We start from the raw sequence: 18215 nt of genomic DNA, 5'->3' as shown, positions 1-18215 counted from the left end.
TGGCCATGGGGCTTGAGAGGAGCAGTGAGTTGGGGCAAACTTGGAGGAAGGTGGGAGCAGGGGAAGCAGAATGAGTGAGGGTTCAGGCTTGCTCAAGCATGAGGATGTTAGAAACTAGGAACAGAGGCAGAATTTACTGGGAACAAAAAAAAGCAAATCACAGGTGGAGATGTTCAGCCTGGGGCATGCGAGTCATCAGGAGTCTGTATGACACCAGGGACACAGTGAGGGTCCCTGGGGATAGGTGGACTCAGTGGTCCTTGGCTTGAAGAAGTTACTTACATGAAATCCCTCCAGCCAGCCTGCATGCTGAGATCTGGCCACCAGAGAAGCCAGTAATGGAAGCCTTTCTTTTCTTCCCCCCACCCCCCGCCTTTTTTTTTTAATGTTTATTTACTTTTGAGAGAGAGAGAGCGTGCACAAGCGGGGAAGGGGCAAAGAAAGACAGACAGAATCCGAAACGGCCTCCAGGCTCTGAGCTGTCAGCACAAAGCCGGACACGGGGCTCAAACTCACAAAGCATGAGATCATGACCTGAGATGAAGTCAGATGCTTAACCGACTGAGGCACCCAGGCACCCCAATGGTAGCCTTTCCTTTCCAATTCCCTCTTACAGCATACTCTGCTACAGAAAGTTCTCTACCTGAACCATCTGTTGTATCCACTGGCAAAGAAAGCTTCAGAGTTACTTGCTTTACATTCGCATGTTTTTTTCCCAATTATCACCATTTATGGCTTCACTAAACATGTGACCAATCATTTGAAACATCAGATATGCAGTTTCATTATTAAGACCAGCAAGCCCTCCAGCCTGGCCACCCCACCACGTTTTACTCTGGCCTCACTGGCTTATATTTATGATATAAAAAAAAAGAAAAAGAAGGAGGGGTCCCAACTTCAACTTATATTTGTATACATCACCCAAATGTACAATGTAAGTTGTATTTATTATAATATGTGGTTTTATACAGTTTAATTTTTTTCATTTTTGACAACTGAATTATTTGGATGTCACTCATCTATTTTCACATTTGCAACAGTTTTCTGCCCTACTAAGGTGTGTGATTGTTTTTACTGAAGTATATACTTCAGTAATTTGTAAGATTGTTGAGATGTTTTATATACCTATAATTCTTGAAACCAAAAAGAAAAACTCAGGAAAGGCATTAAAGTATTATGAACAATAGTGGCATTCTTGTAGTGAGAACCCACATTTTATTTTTCTTTTTTTAAAGCTTGATGCTATTTTTTTTTTAAGTTTATTTATTTATTTTGAGAGAGGGCGAGAGAGAGAATCCCAAGCAGGCTCCACATTGTCAGCACGGAGCCTAATGTGGGGCTCGAACCTACGGAACCATGAGATCATGACCTGAGCCAAAACCAAAAGTAGGACGCTTAACTGACTGAGCCACCCCGGTGTCCCGAGAACCCACGTTTTCTGTTAACACACTCCTGAAAAATTAGATTCATGTCAGGGTGCCGTGCAGTACTGGAAAGATCTAGAACTCTTTTCCCTTGGTTTGGAAATAAGACTCACTTCCCTTAAGTCCTAGGAAAATCAGGCCAACTAAAACACCCCTTCAAGCAGGTCAGCCCACTTTGGAAATCCAACTAGCCATCATTATGAGTTTAGTGTTTTCCATATTTTTCCCAAGCATGCTAGTATGTTGGATGTTAATCAAATTTAGAATGATAAATTGACCTAGAAAGGAAGAACTAAAGAAACAATATACAAAATTAAGTCAAGTCAAGGGTATTAAAATGAATCCATCCCCACATCTCCTATTATGACTTTGTTTATAGGGCTGTCGTTCAGAAACAATGTAACATTAATTTTCATGAAATTGGAAGTTGAGCTGTGCCAAAACAAAAGAAAATAAGAAATCCCGAACTATTTGCAAAGGCCCTCTGGGATACAAGATGCCACTGTTTAATGAAAGCAGACTTTCTAATTGTTTCAATTTTGAAACTGTGCTTTTTGAGTGGAAACATTCTCAATATTTTTAAAAGAAGAATTATAGGAATATTTGAACCGTTCATGTCGAATATTCAAATGAAACAAAGAAGCAAACAATAATTACACCACAGCAAATGAGTCTGGGAAGCTGGGAAGGGCAGAGCCCGTCTCTTTCCATCCCTGCAGTGACATCTCCATCTTGTGGGCCTTTTCAGAAATGGCGCCAGATGCTTGTTCGGTGTGGTGACGGCAATTACTGAGCAATGACCGTGAGGGGATCAGACACAAGTCAAGTGCCTGGGGCTGAAGGTGCTTTGAGGCCATCAGTCTGGGCGTTGAGTCTGGGGAGTGCGCTGATAATGAGGCCCAGCTTGTACCATGAAAGGGGGTATTAGCAGGTGAACACAGTGAGTGCTCTGTGTGGAAAAGCACACTGGAAGAACCCCAGATCCAGATTTTAGGGACCAGGAAGGACTTCACTCATTGAGCTAAAACACGAAGGATCAGTGTGTGCCTTAAGTATTGATTCTGTTCTGTCTTCCACTTACAACAGTACCGCTGGTTGTAAATGACACTGCTGTAAATGACAATACCCTGCCTGTTCTACAGGTTAATATCAAGAGTCTTCAGAAAAGTTTGATGGCGTGCCTGGGTGGCTCAGTTGGTTGAGTGTCCAACTTCGGCTCAGGCCATGATCTCACGGTTTGTGAGTTTGAGCCTCACATCGGACTCTCTGCTTTCAGCACAGAGCCCACTTCAGATCCTCTGTTCCCTTTTCTCTCTGCCCCTCCCCCACTTGTGAGTGCGCACATACTCTCCCTCAAAATAAACATTAATTTTTTTTAATTTTTAAAAATTTAAATAAAAAGCGAAAAAAGGGGGGGGTGCCTGGGTGGCTTAGCCTAAGGCTGGGTGTCCAACTTCATCTCAGGTCATGATCTCGTGGCTCGTGAGTTCGAGCCCTGTGCTGAGCTCTGTTCTGACAGCTCAGAGCCTGGAGCCTGCTTTAGATTCTGCGTGTGTGTCTCTCTCTCTCTGCCCTTCCCCCAGTCACGTTCTGTGTCTATCTCTCAAAAATAAATAAACATTAAAAAAAAATCTTTAAAAAAGTTGAAAAAGAAGAAACGCTTGGGAATTGTTTGCCCTGTTTCATGGCCCCAGCAGAGAGAGTCTCCCTACTTCGTGGAGGACAGTAAACCCACATATGAGCAGTGGCACCTCTGTTGGGAGTGATAATGGATAGTAAGGATGGGTAAAGGATGCAGCTTTGCATTTTATTTTTATATGGGCTTTGCATGTACACAGTAGAGCATTTAAAAGGTGAAGGGCTGTACAATGAAAGTGAAGCTCCCTCCCCAGAAGCGATGACTCCTAGCGATTTCTTACGTGTATGTCCAGAGACATTTATGTTCACGTAAGCGTGGACATGTTTCATCTATCTTTACACACATGGTAATACCCTGCACAAAACTATTGTGCGTTCTGCTTTTTCGCTTAAAACCTGCATCTGGGTTCTTCTTCCCCCCTGCGGTACTTAGAGTTGTTGCATTGTTTTTAATGTCTGCATCATACTTTTTTCTCTGAATGCTACTTCATATACCCAATTCTGTATTGATGGGCCCCAGTGTTGTGCTGTGACCAATGATACTGCAGCATAATTCTTTGTCCATGTGTCACTTTGCACACGTGTGGTTGTCCATAGGATAAGTTCCTAGAAATCTAGTAAGTCAATTGTTTACGCATTTTAAATTTTGATTGACTTTTATCAAATTGCTTTTCATGAGGATTGTACCAGTTTTGATTGTGAGCCATGCTGAGTGAGAGAGCTCGTTGCCCACCCCCATGCAGAAGGACCATTCACAGTCTCAACCATTGGCCACCTGGTGGTGAAGAGTTCTCTGGTATTAAAATTTAAATGTGCACTTCCCTTATTAATATGGTTGAGCATGTTTTCCTATGTCCACAAGCATTTAATATTTCCTTTTCTGTGAAATTTTGGCTCATGGTCTTTGAGTTCTTTTTCTTACTGAAGTGTAGAGGTTATTTATAAACTCTGATAAGAGTAGCAGTTATTTTCCTCAGTCATTAGTCTTTTATTTCATTTCTGGTGCTTTTGCCAGGCAGACAAATTTAAGTTTTATGAGTTAAATTTATTTATTTTTTTGTCTTCTGGTTTTGTGTTCCTCGTGAGGACACCTTTTCTCCCCTGTATGCTTCCAGAATTTCAAGCTGCAGTTTTCACATTGAAATATTTTATCTAGCTGGAAGTTATTTTGGCATATAGTGTGAGGCAGAGATCCACCTTAAATGTTTTCACTTGTTTGCAGACCATTTATTGAATGAACAATCATGTCCCTACTGATTTGTCATGTACCTACAGGAATCCCGATTCACGTATGTGTCTGTGTTCAAACTGTTCCCTTAGGAGTGTGTCCCACCCCCTGGCTTCTGTGAGGCTGTCAGGAGCTCTCCTTCCTCCCAATTCTTGTCTTTATCATGCAGTCAAGTAGTCTTTGAAGTAGGACTTTGTCACGTGCTACCTTGAAACAGTCCTGTTGTTTTTGTCTTCTGCTATTGTGCAGTTGTTTACAGTGATGGACAGTGCCAGAATAGAGGATGGGCAATATCTGGGGAAGCTGGGACCCAGCAGCTAGGACTGGGAGGAGGGGAGCCTGCTCTGCTGAGCTGTGACTTCTGTCTGCCAAGTCAAGCTCCCCCTTGTGGGCTCTCCCTTCTTATGACCCCCTTCAACACCTGTCTCCGCCACTGGGGCGGTAACTCCTCCCTCAGGATGAAGATGTCCGTTTCCATGCATTTCCTGCCTGTTTTCAGTTACTTCAGGTTTTGTATATATTACCTGCCTGGCAGGCCTTTTGACTATTGCCCTGAGTGTAACTTGCTGGTACCTGTGTCTTCCTCATCCTAATCTCCTCCTCTGTGTGGGTTGTCTGTTGTGCATGGATCTGTGTGCTTGTGTCCTCTTGTCCTAGTCAGCTTTGGCTTTTATCATTTCTTGCCTTCGCTCGTATCTACGTGTGCCTCGAGGTTTTACTTGTTTGGATTTAAAACCACTGATTTTTCCAAATAGATGATTCATATGTTTTTCTGGGTCTCAAATACTTGCTGGCTGTGTTCCATCACTTGATCTACACCGTACTTCTTACAAAACTGTGTTGTGGAGTCAAGAGCACCATCGTGCAATGGAGCTCTAGTTAATTTTCTTTTTTAATTTTCAATTTGAATTGGTCGAAGTGGGTTAAAAAAGACCCCTCAGACATCACTGAGAAAATCCTGAAGAGCATATAAAATAAGATCAAAGGCATGTTCTTTTTATGTGATCAAAATTGGTGGCACCCAGTCTACAACCAGTGACAGGATATAAAGGTACCAATGTGGACTGAGTCCCTACCATTCACAGAAGCTGTGTTCTCCTTTTACCTTGCCTGCTCCTTCCCACTTGCCTGCTGCTAGTTCCTGATACCAGTCTTGTTACACACAATGAGTTCCTGTAAGGCACAATGTGGTTCTGATTAATCGATTGTGATTGCATCCAAAGTGGAGGAGGGGAGACGCGCTGGTCCGTTGACAGAGTGAGTATACGGTAGGTCTGGCTCCCCGATGGCATCTATCTGCTGTGACTGTGGGTGTGTGGGGACCTGGGTTCTACATCAGCCCTCTGTCCTGCGGGAGGACTCTGAGTCCTCAACAGACTCAAGGGACTCTTTCTCCCACGTGTGTTTTGGAGCTGACTCCTTACCATTCCTACCATAGATTTAGTTCAAGATCTATGTCATGCCCGGACTATCTATTGAGTGATAAAGGTCTTTCTGAAATGTAGATCTGAGCGGATGACATTTCCCACTTAGAAACTTGAATGACTCCTCTGCCAACCAGTGAAGCCCAACTTGACTAACATCACCAAGAATATCTCTCACATTTGGGTCCTGCAGGCACCTTCCAGCTTCATCAACCATCACGTCCCTCAGCCTCACTGTACTTTAACCCCATGGAGATGCCACTATGAACATACCAGACTCTCCTGGGGACTCTTCCTTCCAATTTGCTCTGTTCTTTGGCCAACCTCTCCTTTATTCATCCACTTGACTCCTTCTCGTCCTCTAAGAGCCACATAGATGACATCTGTCCTATAAAACTCCTCTGACTTCCTCAGACAGGATGAATTGTAACATCTTTGTGGGTTCATATGCTACCTCTATTTCAGCTCTCAGCCCTTTGATGTGTTTGTCCTTTTGTTCCTAAAATGGGGTTCATCAATCTACAGTGGTCCATGGTAGTAGGTTTGGGTCCCCCAAAGCCATGGGATCAAGATGGTTAACTTTCCTGGATTGGATATTTTATTCAAAGATATGGGGGGAAATCTTTAAGACAAGCAGGACTGTGCCCTGTAGGATCTGTGTTCACATGACTCGTAAAAGCGAGTTTTTTCTTTCTGCAAGGAGACACTCTATGCTGTTCTCCTGTTCCTTCTCCTGTAGGGGGCATCTTTACTGCTTTGTTGCTGCTGTTGGGCAGCAGCCACTTCTGTGTCTCCCGCATGAGATTCTCCAGCCTCCTGTTCACCGCCCTGCCCCAAACCTCTTTGTCACATAAGCAGGCAAGCACATGCATGACCAGTTTGAATCTCCCCGAATCCTGTTTTCTTCCTTTGGGAAGTGGGATTAGAATACATTTTTTTTAAATTATATAATTCTCTCATCCTTGTTTATATAAAAGGTAAACATAGCAACCTTAAGCGTATCTATTGTAATTCCACTGGGAAGTGAGAATAGTGCGTGTCACAGAGTTAGGTGAGACCTAGAACAAGGAAGTGCAAAGGTCACTCATCAAACAATGCAGATGGAACACCTCCACCCACAGAGCTGTAGACACTCACAGGTATTCCATGCTGCAAGCGGAACCCCTGGGCCAACACCCTCGTGTGCACCCTGTCCTAGTGGGTCAGCCCCTGATGGCTGGGTTTCTGGTTTCACACTAGCGTTGTTCAAAGATTACGGAGTGAAAAGGGGTAGGAACAAGGGAGAGATTCCTCATTCAGAAAATGTACTCCTGGGTCCCTTCTCCCATTTCTCCCACTCGTTTCCACACAGCCCAGCCAGAAATGAGTAAGTCTTACTATTATGGTGGGAGAGGCTGAGTTTCTTCCTGGGTTGATTTGAGAGAGAGAGAGTGAGTGAGCGTGTGTGTGTGTGTGTGTGTGTGTGTGTGTGTGTGTGGACAGCTAGATATTTAGATGGAATCCCCACTCTTTCACATTCTGTTCTTCTGCTGTGCCAGTGTAAAACCAAAATATCCAGCGACAGCTAGAAACCTAGCCTCTGGGGCTGTACACACTCATACACACATATAATGACTCCTATATTTCATTCGGTAAATATTTATTGGGTGCTCACCTTGTGCCACCTGTGCTGCCATGAGAATCTGACATTGATTTAATTAGACCTGCCCCTGGCTTCACCTGGCTTACACTGTACTGGCAGAAACAGAAGAGAAGCAAATCATCAGCAAATGGATAGTTTCCGCTGCAGTAAATTTTGTGAAGAAAATGAAATTTCATAGAAGTAGAGAGAGAGACCATCAAAGTCGAGAGCCTAGCATAGGTGTTCTATCCTCATGAGGGACACCTCTAATAAGAGGTCTGGGAAACTGAGTCACCAATGTAAGACATATTGCAACTTATCCCTAGGTTTGCCAGCTCTCGTGATGAGATGAGCAAGCCCACTTAGATGAGGGAGATTAAAAAAAAAAAAATTGAGTGAGTCCATATTTTTCTTTAAAACATGATCCCGAGCTGGAAGACTATGTTTGGAAGAGATTTGGTGTTTAGAGAAGGGGTGGGCATGCACAGGAGGTGTGAGTTGGCCTGGACAGGAGAGGAAGAGAGAAGCTGGGAAGGATGAACCTTGGTCCGGGCCTGCAAGGCCAGGAAGCCACGACTCAGGAGGTGCTGGTGGCAGTCCGTGATTTGGAAGCTGCCCAAAGAATAGTTTAATCATGAAGCCACGTTGTGGTGGCCCGGGAACTTGTGACAGGAGGATTGACCTCCTCGCTGGAGGACTCGCTTGGTCTTAGACAGGAGGGTGGAAAGTAAGAACAAACTGGCAACTGCTTGTGAGCCTGGGGTCAAGGCCTGCAGAAGGGGTCAGGGGACAGGTCGAAGCATGATGCCAGCTATGCCTAGGGGAATGGCACGTGCCCTGCACGTGAGTGAGTGCAGTCACATGAGACTGCATGTGGGGCCAGTGTCCACAGCACACAATGTGAGCCGTGCTCTTGCCTCCCATGGCTGGGAACCTCAGAGCTGCACTGAAGCGGTGTGTGACAGTTGGGAGGAGAGAGAGCAGAAGGAAGCCTTAAACCCATGTCCCCCTCTTTGACAGCAGATGTCTCCGTGATTGTAGCCACGATGATGGAGAAAAGTTGCCTGGTTCTTAGGGCTGCCTCTGGGGCTTGCTCGTTTCATCCTTGAGAGCTGGGATGTAGCCCTGAAGGGTGAAAGAAGATTCTGACATTTCCTCATTCCAGGGCAAGCAAATACTGCTTGGCACAACCCAGAGTTACCTCTTCTCCTGTGATCTTTAGATCGAGTGACCCCCGATTTTCACAGCTAGGTTGTAAGGACAACCTCATGGTTTTGCACCAATGAATTGCCCTTTCAGTACCATTCTTTGACCTCTGTATCTTATGTGAAATTAACTGCTTGTGAATTCAGTGATAATTTCAAATATCGGATAATTTGTGAACTTAGTGTGACTTTTGTTACTATTTCACCAGTGATCATTTTTTTAAATAAAAAGTGTTGAAGATTTGCTTCTTTCACAAATAAGACTTTTACTTAACTCAAACTTACCAAGGGAGCATGTGTGTTTACATAGCTTTTCCAGTATAATTGACATAAAAAAGTTGAGCAGAAGTTTTGACATATGTATATGCAAATGAAGCCATTATCACAAGTTAATGCAAATATCCATCACCCCAAACATTTTCTCATGCCCTTTTGTGCAAGGCTGCCCTTCCTCATTCTAGGCAACCACTGGTCTGCTTTCTGTCGTCATAGATTAGTTTACACTTTTTAGAGTTTTATATAAATGTAATCATACTATATGTACTCTTGGGGAGGGGTTGACTTCTTTCAAATAACATAATTGTTTTGAAATCCATTCATTTTGTTGTATGTTTCAATACTTCATTCCTTTTTATTGCTGACTAGTACTCCACCATACAAATATACCACAGTTTGTTTATCTGTTGAGGACATTTGAGTTGTTTCCAATTTTTGGCTATGAACATTTGCGTACGAGTCTTAGTATGGAAATGTGCTTTCTTTTCTCTTGGATAAATACCTAGAAATGAAATTGCTGAGTCCTATGGTAGGTGCATGTTTACCTTTTTAAGAAATTGTCAAGCTGTCTTCCAGAATGGTCTTACACCAGAGTAATGCTGTCCTCAAATGAGATGAAGTGTATTCCTTTCTCTTTTATTTTCTGTAAGACATTGGTTAACACTGGGGCTCTGGCCAACAGGCTTGTTGAAATGCCCACCTCTACTGTGTCCTCAATTTAACTCTTCTGGCCTCAGTTTCTTCTTCTATAAAGAGGGGAATAGTAGAACTGAGTACAAGAGGTTGTAGGCATTAAAAGAATCATTTCATGTAGGGGCGCCTGGGTGGCTCAGTCGCTCGAGCATCCGACTTTGGCTCAGGTCATGATCTCACAGCTTGTGAGTTCAAGCCTCGCGTCGGGCTCTGTGCTGACAGCTCGGAGCCTGGAGCCTGCTTGGGGTTCTGTGTCTCCCTCTCTCTGCCTCTAACCCATTCTCATTCTGTCTCTCTCAAAAATAAGCATTAAAAAAATTTTTTAAAGAATCATTTCATGTAAAATAGTACCACATGGTATTGTCTCCGTAAGTGGTAACTGTGATTACCAAATACATTTCAGTGAAATGGAATTCTTGTTTCAGGCATCTCGGTGAGGGAGGCTTTAACCAGATGGGTTTCTGGGGAAGCCCCTGGAGCCTGGTATGGTCAGGATTAAATATTGCAATTCCTCTCACTCAGAGTAGATCATCCGCTCCATTGCAAAATCTCTCTCTGGCTCCTCTCCACCTGCATTCTTACTTGGCTTCACTCGGCTGCAGCTGCCTCGGCTGTATCGTAGACGACTTCAGCTTTCCAGATGTGTTCCGGGGTGGCGCGCAGCCCTGGTGACTCACCCAGCTGGTAGCCATGGTGGGAACGTTCACGTCAATCCCCCGGCCCATTCTCGCCTCTCAGGCTGGGAGCTGCCAGTGTCACATTCCAGATCTGGCCCTGATCCTGCAGCTTAGCCTTCCCTTGCACCCAGAGATTTTAGGCTTCCAGCATAAAACGAGATGTGTCATATACCCAGGATGGCCCAGGGGCCGTTCTTTTTTTTTTAGTTTATTTATTTATTTTGAGAGAGGGAGAGAGTGCGCATGAGCTGGGGAGGGGCAGAGGGGGGAGAGAGAGAATCTCAAGCAAGCTGTGCGGTCAGCACAGAGCTTGATGAGGGCCTCGATCTTGCAAACCGTGAAGTCATGACCTGAGCAGAAATCCAGAGTCAGACACCTAGCTGACTGAACCACCCAGGTGCTCCAGCCCAGATGCTGTTCTAAGCAAGCTCATACATAAACTCTCATGTCAACCTGATGGTGCTTCATAAGTTTCAAGTATTATTATCACTAATTACAAACAAGTAAACTAGGCTCACCGGGGTTCAGCGATTGGCCATGCTCTGGTTTTCTCTAAACCTTGTTGTGCTCATTCCTTTTTTGCCATAGCTGGTCCTCAGACCAGCCAAGATTAAACATGACAGCAACTTCCAATCACTGTAAGGATTGTTCCTGAAAAACTTAATACGAAAGATAAAAATCTGTTAATGATGCCCTTATAAGGAGAATTTACCATACTAACTTGAATTTTGGTGTTTTTTTTTTTTTTTAAAGGTTGATTTGGGATTCCCTTTTGTATGGTTTGAGTGCATTCTGGATTGATATTATGGGTTGAGCCCATTTCCAGAAACAGGACCACAGTTTACATTCTCACATGTTATATTCTCACAGTTTATATTCTCACATGTTGGGCTTCTCCAGAAAACCTAGGGAAATTTATGAATATGATGTTTATAGCCTTTTGTTTCCAGTATAATCAAAGTGACTTCTATTCATTTAGGACAGAAAAGCCCATGGGAGGTCTTTAAATTCTCCCTTCCTGCTACAGGGATCTGTGTTAGTGTGCTCAAGAGAATGGATCTTGAATTGCTCAAGCCATTTTGCTTCATGTCCAGAATAGAGGAACCACTCTGCTTTGCTTTGAGCTAGCTTGCATTTCAGTTCTTTCAGAACTGAGGAACCAAGGAAGGAGACTTCCCGTGTTGTTAAGGCTGCTCATCAGTGCGTTTGCTGTTGCGTTCTGGCCAGCAAGTCAATATGAGATCTGTTCTTACGAGGTGGTCCAAGTGGGCAGGGTCGAAATCTGCAGGAAGGAATGACATACCGACCTGACTAAACTGGACACACTACTTAACGTTCTTGAGTTATAATACTACTTTAATTTTATTCAGGCTCCAATATTCACAATTTCCGTAAGGAAATGATGTTAATGTGTGGTATAGAGAGGCTTCACTTTGACTTCATTAGCACAGCCACTAATGGCCCATTATTAAGTTATGTGTTAAGTCTTTCCTGAGATCAGAGCAAACATTTAGAAGAAACTAAAGTCAGAAGGATAAGGGGGAATGGCAAGGTCCTTATTCTGCTCTTCACCGAAGCATGAGCACAGACCACCAAGCATGCTCCTGTCTTTTGTTCTGGAAAGAGAACTCAGAAGGTAAAGATGCTAGCACTTGAGGAGACGACCGCACAGGGCAGGCTGGGAAGCTGGGCTGGATTCAAATTCCCCACATAGTCCTAAAATAATAACTCTCCTGTGTAGAATACCTTATGTTTTGTTTTCAAATTCTGGAGCTAGACTTAACTTTTGAGGTTCACCTAGCTCGGGGCTTCAAAGATACTTGATGTTAAAAGAGAAGTGCTTTTGATTATTTTTAAATAAATTTTGTTTAATGTTTATTATTGAGAGACACAGCATGACCATGGGAGGGGCAGAGAGAGCAGGAGAGAGAATCCAAAGCAAGCTCTAGGCTCTGAGCTGTCAGTGCAGAGCACAATGCAGGGCTTGAACTCACAAACCGTGAGATTGTGACCTGAATCAAAGTTGAATGCTTAACCGACTGAGCCACCCAGGCGCCCCAAGAAGTATTTTTGATTCTTGAAGAGCAATAGAATAGCTTCAAAAATATATTCCAGGCTTACAGAAAATTTTAGGTAATGACAGAAAATTATGGAGCTATTGTATATAAAATTGAAGCCCTTGTCCCTTGGATTTATTTTCTTCCCCAGTGATGACCACCTGAAATTGGCTTTGTCATTTCCATATATGTTATTATAATCTTGCTAAATATAAACGTACCCCTAAATAGTGTATGGTTTCGCTTGGCATGTATTTAAACTTCATAGAAATGAAAGTATATCGTTCATGTTCTTCAGACTGCTTTTCGCTGTCAATATATTGTGCTTTTGAGAATCATCCATGTTAGTCCATTTCACTCTATTTTTTCACATGTATAAAGTATTTCTTTGTAAAAATATACCATATTTTTGTTTTCCTATATAGTTTCTAGTTATTAACCATTAACAGTGCAAAACAGCGTAGCACATGGTATTCTCATACGTATCTTCCATCTTAGCATGCAAAAGTTACTCTCTAGTATAAACCTAGAAGTAGAATTGCTGGATTGTAGGATATGCACATCTTCAGTTGTATTGAGTGCTTCTCCAAAATGATTATATCAACTTAGACCCCCAGAAGGTATGGAAGAGAGTTCTTGTTGTCTGCTTCTGTGCCGATGCTTTGGGTTATCAGGCATTAGTTTTGGTCAATCTGCAATCTGAGACGTTTGAAATAATATTTCACTATGGGTTTAACTTGTATTCTTTTTCCCTGATTTCTAGTGAAGATGGGCATCACTTATATATCTGTTGGCCATTTAATTCTCTTCTTCAGCAAAATGCCCATTATCTTTTGCTCATTTTTCCACTGAGTGGTTTCTTTTTTTCTAATGTGGAGTGGTTCTTTTTGTTATATGTATACTAATCCTTGTGGTTTATATGTGTTATAAGTAGCTCCTAAGTGGTGGCTTCTCTTTATTCTTAACTTCTGTACTCTTTTAAGTGCATACAGATTTTAAATTTTAATGTATGTAAATGTATCAAGTTTTTCCTTTTTGATGGCACTTTTTTTGTTTCTGGTATAAAAATTCTTTCCTGAGATAAATATTGCAAAGTTTTTACTTTTTACATTTTCCAATCCCAGAATTTTTCTTTGTGTTTGGTATGTGGAAGGCCTCACTGTATTTTTTTGTATGTGGTTAATAATCCTCTCAGTACCAATTGTTAAATAGTCCATCAGTTCCCTGCTGATTGATCAATTCTAACATTAAGATGCACTTAATGTTCCAGCATTGAGTAATGTTTACCATAGTTTAAAAAAATATGTTGGCTAAATACCCATTGTCAGGTTAAGAACACTCTCTCCAGTTCTGTGCTTGCTAAAGTTTTTTTTTTTTTTTTTTTTTTTTTTTAATAACGAATGAGTATTGTATTTAAAGCTTTTTCTGCATCTACGGAGGTAGTCATGGTTTTTCTCCTATAACCTATTAATGTGGTAAATTACATTCATTGATGTATTCATCTTAATTTTTTTTTTTCAACGTTTATTTTATTTTTGGGACAGAGAGAGACAGAGCATGAACGGGGGAGGGGCAGAGAGAGAGGGAGACACAGAATGGGAAACAGGCTCCAGGCTCCCAGCCATCAGCCCAGAGCCCGACGCGGGGCTCGAACTCACGAACCGTGAGATCGTGACCTGGCTGAAGTCGGACGCTTAACCGACTGCGCCACCCAGGCGCCCCTGATGTATTCATCTTAAACATCCTTGGATTCATTGGACAAACAGCATGATTTTATTTCAGATTTTGCAGTGGTGTTCATATTTGCAATCAGTATATAACTTTCTATCCTCATACTGTTCTTGTTTAGTTTTTGTGTCAGACTACTACTAATCACATAAAATGAGCTGGGGAACTTTTATATTCTCTGAAACTTTGTATATGATTAAGATGAATTCTTCTTTGATTATTTGGTAGAAATCACCTTTAAAAATATGAGCCTCGTGGGGTTTTTGTTTTGGTGTGTATGGATATATCTGTAATTAATTGATTCAATTTCTTAAAGGTTAATAGAGCTCTAAAATTTCTATTTCTTCCTCAGTGATTTCAATCATTTTTAGAAAAACATCATTTCTTCAAAGTTTCCAAATGTATTGTCATCGAAATTTCTCATTTTCTCATAATTATTTTTGTCTCTTGTTATGTTCGTATTTGTATCTATGTGCCATTCTTGAAAATTGCTTGTTAGTAGCTTTTTTCTTAAACAGTTTTGACAGAATGTATTATTATTTTTAAAAATTATAAGCCAGCTTTGGTTTTTTAAATTTTCTTTATATTTTTCTATTTCATTCATGTTTGTTCTTATCTTTATTTAATTTATTTTGCCTTATTTGAATTTATTCTGTTGTTGCTTTTCAAACTGTTGAGTTGACCACTCATTATTTTTTACTTCTTTTCTAATACAAACACTTCGGGTGATAAATTTCCTTCTAAATACTACTGTAGAAGTATTCTATAAATCTTGATATATATTGTATTCATTATAGTACCCTTTGGATCATTTCTAATTTTCTGTATTTTTCTTCTTTGGCTTGAACTATTTAGAAGTGTTCACAGTTTTCCAATTATATCAATTTTTAAAGTTTATCTTATTCCAGCTCATTTACATTGTTGAGAGGAGGGTAGCCCATATGAAACCAATTTTTGGCATTTATTTATTAGCTTTGTGGCAGGATTGGTGGTCTCTGTATTTGAGAAGAATGTGTTTTCTCCACTTTGGGATAGTAGGTATATATGCTCATTTGTTAAACTTATTAATCAGGTTGAAACAATCTGTTATGTCTGTAACAATTTGTCAGTCACTGCGTGAGAGGTACAGTAAACCTGAACACTCTATGGATTAGATTTAGCCTCACATGACAGAAAAAAATAAGTAACAGCTTAAGAAAGATAGTCTAGATTTCATTTATATGAAGGAGAACTCACATTCTATCCATGCCCAAGTGTCCAGGGCTGATGAAGTAGCTCCCGAGAGAGCCTGGAATATGGGATTTGGTTTCTCCCTTCCTGTAGCCGGCAGGAATGGTGGCTTCTTCCCTCTGCTTCTGACTGACAGCCAGAGGCAGTTCCATGTTGCTAAGGAGGATGGCTGTCGGACTTATGGCCGAATGTGAGTGATACCAGAGTCCCATCTTTCTCCCGCACTAAGGAACCTTGTGTTCCCCACCAGGCAGGCATATTTTCACTGGATTCAAGTAGGATTTCATCCCACGTATATTTCAGCAATATTTATATCTTAGTTTTAGAATTTTTCCAACAAATGAAGGCCTCATTGTCCATACAGATTTGTCCAGAGGTCCAACAGACCCCTCTTCCCGGTGAACCCCCTTTTGTATTTTTCATGAGTTTACATAATTTTTTCTTTTCCCACCCATTCTCGTGACTTAACATTTCCTGTGATTCCCACCACCCTGATCCCTCACTGAGGCCTCTCGCAGCCAGTTGTCCCCATAATGCCATCTTCAGTGAACAGTCCACATTGAGTGGTATCACCAGCAGTCAAGTCCTTTGAACATGCTATATGTTCTTGGATGCTTCTTGATGTAGAATAAGATTTCTTTATTTTCAGTCAGATTTCAGACCAGTATTGTGTCTTTTTTTCTTCATCTGTTATCTTAACACCTGTTTTAAGATGACACAGTTATTTTGAGGAGGTATATCAAGAAGCTGGTATATGGTAAAATATTTTTAGCATATGTAAAATAGAAAACAGTTCTAGATTGAATGTTGATTCTATAACGTCTTTCCATAGATCAAGTTTAAAATGCGTGTGTATCTCCAAACTGGTGCAGCCACTCTGGAAAACAGTATGGAGTGTCCCTCAAAAAATTAAAAACAGAACTTCCCTACAACCCAGCTATTGCACTACTAGGTATTTAACCAAAGGATACCAAAATGCTGATTCGAAGGGGCACATGCACCCCAGTGTTTATAGCAGCACTATTGACAATAGCCAAATTATGGAAAGAGTCCAAATGTCCATTGACTGATGAATGGATAAAGATGTGATGTGTGTGTATAATATAATATACATAATGTGTGTGTATAGGTGTGTATATATATATGTGTATATATATATATACACATATATATAATGGAATATTTTTGGTGATCAAAAAGAATGAAATCTTGTCATTTGCAATAACGTGGGTGGAACTAGAGTATACTATGCTAAGCGAAATAAGTCAGAGAAAGACAAATATCATGATTTCACTCATGTGAAATTTAAGAAAACATGAACATAGGGGAAGGGGAGCAAAAATAAGATAAAAACAGAGAGGGAGGCAAACCATAAGAGACTCTTAAATACAGAGAACAAACTGAGGGTTGCTGGAGGGGAGGTAGATCGGGGGATGTGCTAAATGGGTGATGGGAATTAAGGAAGGCACTTGGGATGAGCACTGGGTGTTGTATGTAAGTGATGAATCGCTAAATTCTGCTCCTGAAGTCATGATTACACCGTATGTTAACTAACTTGGATTTAATTAAAAAAAAAAAAAAGAATTAACCTCTACAAAAAACTGTGTATCTCTCTCTAGAGAGAGAAAGGGAGTGGGAGAGAGGATGAATCTGTATTTATGAGAATTCTTTTTGGTAATAACAGCACCTATTATTGATGACTGCTTATGTGCCAGGCATGGTGCTTAGCATTGTATGCACATTAGTACCTTCTCCTCCTCCTGGCGCACGAAGCAGGCTACTTACCTCCATTTACAGATGAAGATCTGAGACGCTCAGTAATTTCCCCCCAGCAATACCTAGGTACCAGCGGACTGGACCCTCACTCGAAACCGAAGTCTGGCTGGTTCCTACTTGGGTACTTTGAATCACAGGCCAAGCCACTAAAACATTAACTCTGTATCTTTAGGTCTTCACTGAGTGGTCTTCTCACATCATCCTTTAGGCAGCATCAAGAGTCATTGGCAGCAGAGAGAGAGAGGCGGCGGCAGGAGAGAGAAGAAAGGTTGCAGAGAATAGAACGGGAAGAAAGGAACAAATTCAAGTAAGAGGAATTTCAAGACTCTCTAAATAATGGAAAATTGAAGCGCATGCCTTCGTGCTCTGTATGATGAATACTGGTGTGAAGGGTTCGATAGTGATATGTTTGCTTTAGATTCTGTCTCTGTTTTTAAGGAACTGTAAGACATTCCTGAAACGGACTAGCTCTGGCTTGTTATGGCCATTTCCCTCTAACCATATGGCAGGAAGCACAGAAAGCCAGCCAAATACAATTAGGAGCTTGTGTATTTTTGGGGCCTCCATTATCTAAAATGGTCTTATCCAGGCCTTCCTGAAGACAGAGAGCCTAATTGTCTTAACTTAATTTGTCATTTCCCCCTAAAGCTACTCATGTTTTATTCATATTCCATTGGATGCCAAAAGAAAATGCATTTCCCACTTTCTGCTTTGCTCCTTGCTCCCTCTTGCAATCTTCAATGTATTTTTTTAAACAATAATCTCTCTTCCTATGGAGGAGAAAGCCATTCTGCCGATTACTCCCAGCCCATTATCCCACTGATCTCTTTGGTCTCCATCCAGCTCCCAGGCTGTGTTCCAGTCTCAGCCTGTCTGCCCCAGCTGAGTTCAATGTCACTCCATTTCTCCTCCAGCCTGTGCACCTGTTCTCACCAACCTCCTGGTCAACCTCCTTCCACTTCTCCTCCTCCCTGCCAGCTTCGTGCTGTGCAGTGCTCTATGCAAAACACTTGCTGAGACCATCCTTACACATTTCGTTCCTTCTGCTCTTTTCTCACATCCTCTCCCCCTCTTCGTCGCTGCCTTTGTCACCGGCACAGTCATTGTTCCTAGACCTTCTGTGTTCTTTCTTGCTTTCATTTCTCACCCCATCTTCACTTCCTGTTTCGTCAGTTTAGTTTCTTTGGCAAACAGTATCCCCTTTCAATGACTCCCATTTAAACCCACAAAGAATATAA

General features: G+C 41.7%; 1 protein-coding gene across 3 annotated transcripts in view; it reads left to right on the top strand.

Moving 5' to 3' along the window:
- FHOD3 (formin homology 2 domain containing 3) overlaps positions 1 to 18215 on the top strand; it is a 475398-nt gene that overhangs the window by 362036 nt on the left and 95147 nt on the right. For all 3 annotated transcript variants that reach the window (XM_047087059.1, XM_047087061.1, XM_047087060.1), the window contains one exon: positions 17150 to 17284. In XM_047087059.1, the coding sequence (XP_046943015.1) occupies positions 17150 to 17284 (135 nt within the window). The remainder of the gene's footprint in view (positions 1 to 17149; positions 17285 to 18215) is intronic.

This window comes from Lynx rufus, unplaced genomic scaffold, assembly GCF_022079265.1.
Source record: "Lynx rufus isolate CCGP_SWC_20201006 ecotype Redwood Valley unplaced genomic scaffold, mLynRuf1.p SCAF_22, whole genome shotgun sequence".
Taxonomy (NCBI): domain Eukaryota; kingdom Metazoa; phylum Chordata; class Mammalia; order Carnivora; family Felidae; genus Lynx; species Lynx rufus.
The sequence above is the reverse complement of the archived record's forward strand: the minus strand, read 5'-3'. Positions and strand labels throughout refer to the sequence as shown.